The 2452-nt window shown below is 35.0% G+C and overlaps 1 protein-coding gene across 1 annotated transcript; it reads left to right on the top strand.

Annotated features, from left to right (window-relative positions):
• The first annotated feature begins 574 nt into the window (after positions 1-574).
• LOC141553435 (olfactory receptor 4F6-like) lies at positions 575-1513 on the top strand. Its single transcript, XM_074285098.1, has one exon. The coding sequence runs from the start codon at positions 575-577 to the stop codon at positions 1511-1513; it is 939 nt and encodes a 312-aa protein (XP_074141199.1).
• The last annotated feature ends 939 nt before the right edge of the window (positions 1514-2452 follow it).

The following is a 2452-nucleotide window of genomic DNA, read 5'->3' as shown; positions in this document are numbered from 1 at the left end:
TTTGCTCAATTCTATTTTTAAGGATTTTTTTTCCTCAGGGAGCTTTTGTACCTCCTTTCCCAATTGGTCAATTTTCCTTTTTTAGGGAATTCTTCTTCTCATTAGCTTTTTGCATTTCCTTTTGCATCACTCTCAATTGTAAAGATAATTTTCAACACCTATTTTTTAATCCCTTTTCCCCTTAATTCCCTTCTTCACAAAACAGTAAACAATCTGATATAGGTTATTCATGTACAATACTTTTAAAGATATTTACATATTTGTCATGTTGTGTAAGAAAAATCAGACCAAAAGAGAATAAAAAACATATGATAAAGATCTTTTCAGTCTTTTGATTTTGTTTTAATCTATCTTGTTTTTGTTTTTCATGGAACCATTGTATTCTATTTGGTATATTATAGTTTTGGGGAAAGGTTTGCTGAATTTTTTCCTATTGTTCCATCATCTTGGGTCTGCCTCATCAACTTCATACACTATGTGAATATTAGAATTTTAATATAAAACACTTTTGTAATACAACTGTTTTGATTTCTTTCTCATTTTCTTCCTTCCAGGTTACAACATAGTCAGACCAATGAATGAACTGAATTATTCAATGGTGTCAGAGTTTGTATTCTTGGGAATTTTTAGATCATGGTCCATGCAGCATTTCCTTTTAGTGTTTTCCTCCATCTTCTATATTGCCATTGTGTTGGGAAACCTTCTCATTGTACTCACAGTGACTTCGGACCCTCAGCTTCAATCTCCTATGTATTTTCTATTGGCTAATCTCTCCTGTATTGACATGTGTCTTTCTACTATTGTAGTTCCCAAGATGATTTCTGACCTTTTCTACGAACACAAAACTATATCATTCCAAGGCTGTATTACTCAGATATTCTTCATTCATTTCATGGGAGGAATTGAGATGGTGTTACTCATCTCCATGGCTTTTGATAGATATGTAGCTATATGTAAGCCTCTTCACTATCTGACTATTATGAAACCAAGAACATGCATTTTTCTCCAAATGTCTGCTTGTGCTATTGGTCTCATACACTCATTGACCCAGTTGGCTTTTGTGGTAAATTTGCCCTTTTGTGGCCCTAATGAAATTGATAGTTTTTATTGTGACCTTCCTCGTTTCATCAAATTGGCTTGCATAGACACTGATAAGTTGGAGTTCATTGTCGCTGGCAACAGTGGTTTCATCTCCATTGGCACTGTATCTCTCTTGTTCATCTCCTATATTTACATTTTGGTCACTGTTCAAAAACACTCCTCTGTTGGATTATCCAAGGCTTTCTCTACTCTGTCAGCTCACATCAGTGTAGTAATCCTCTTCTTTGGCCCATGCATTTTTATCTATGTGTGGCCATTTCCTACAGTGCCAATGGATAAGTTTCTTGCTATTGTTGATTTTATTATTACCCCTATCTTAAATCCTTCCATTTATGCATTCAGGAACAAAGACATGAAAGTAGCAATTAAGAGACTGAGCAGTCAGTTAGTAAATTTTAAAAAAATTTCCTAATATTTTAATTAATATGTAAAGAATATATTTCAATTTCATGCTGGGTCACCATGTGACATGTGAATGTCAACATTTTGGAGTCATGTTGATAACATACTTTATTCCAATGTTCCTCAGTGTGCCAAAGCATGTTTGTGTATTTTTCTTCTTTGCATTAAAAATTATTGTCACAAGGTCTCATTTCCAAAATATATAGAGAACTGACCCTAATTTATAGGAAACCAAACCATTCTCCAATTGATAAATGGTCAAGGGATATGAACAGACAATTCTCAGATGATGAAATTGAAACTATTTCCACTCATATGAAAGAGTGTTCCAAATCACTACTGATCAGAGAAATGCAAATTAAGACAACTCTGAGATACCACTACACACCTGTCAGATTGGCTAAGATGACAGGAACAAATAATGATGAATGTTGGAGGGGATGTGGGAAAACTGGGACATTAATACATTGTCGGTGGAGTTGTGAAAGAATCCAACCATTCTGGAGAGCAATTTGGAACTATGCCCAAAAAGTTATCAAACTGTGCATACCCTTTGACCCAGCATTGCTGTTATTAGGATTATATCCCAAAGAAATACTAAAGAGTGGAAAGGGACCTGTATGTGCCAAAATGTTTGTGGCAGCTCTTTTTTTTGTAGCTAGAAACTGGAAGTTGAATGGATGTCCATCAATTGGAGAATGGTTGGGTAAATTATGGTATATGAAGGTTATGGAATATTATTGCTCTGTAAGAAATGACCAGCAGGAGGAATACAGAGAGGCTTGGAGGGACTTACATCAACTGTTGCTGAGTGAAATGAGCAGAACCAGAAGATCATTATACACTTCAACAATGATACTGTATGAGGATGTATTCTGATGGAAGTGGAAATCTTCAACATAAAGAAGAGCCAACTCACTTCCAGTTGATCAATGATGGACAGAAATAA

Source organism: Sminthopsis crassicaudata, chromosome 2, assembly GCF_048593235.1.
Source record: "Sminthopsis crassicaudata isolate SCR6 chromosome 2, ASM4859323v1, whole genome shotgun sequence".
Classification (NCBI taxonomy): Eukaryota; Metazoa; Chordata; class Mammalia; order Dasyuromorphia; family Dasyuridae; genus Sminthopsis; species Sminthopsis crassicaudata.
The sequence above is the reverse complement of the archived record's forward strand: the minus strand, read 5'-3'. Positions and strand labels throughout refer to the sequence as shown.

Coding starts and splice junctions, on each gene's coding strand:
- LOC141553435 (XM_074285098.1), top strand. CDS start 575: ATGAATGAACTGAATTATTCAATGGTGTCAGAGTTTGTATTCTTGGGA.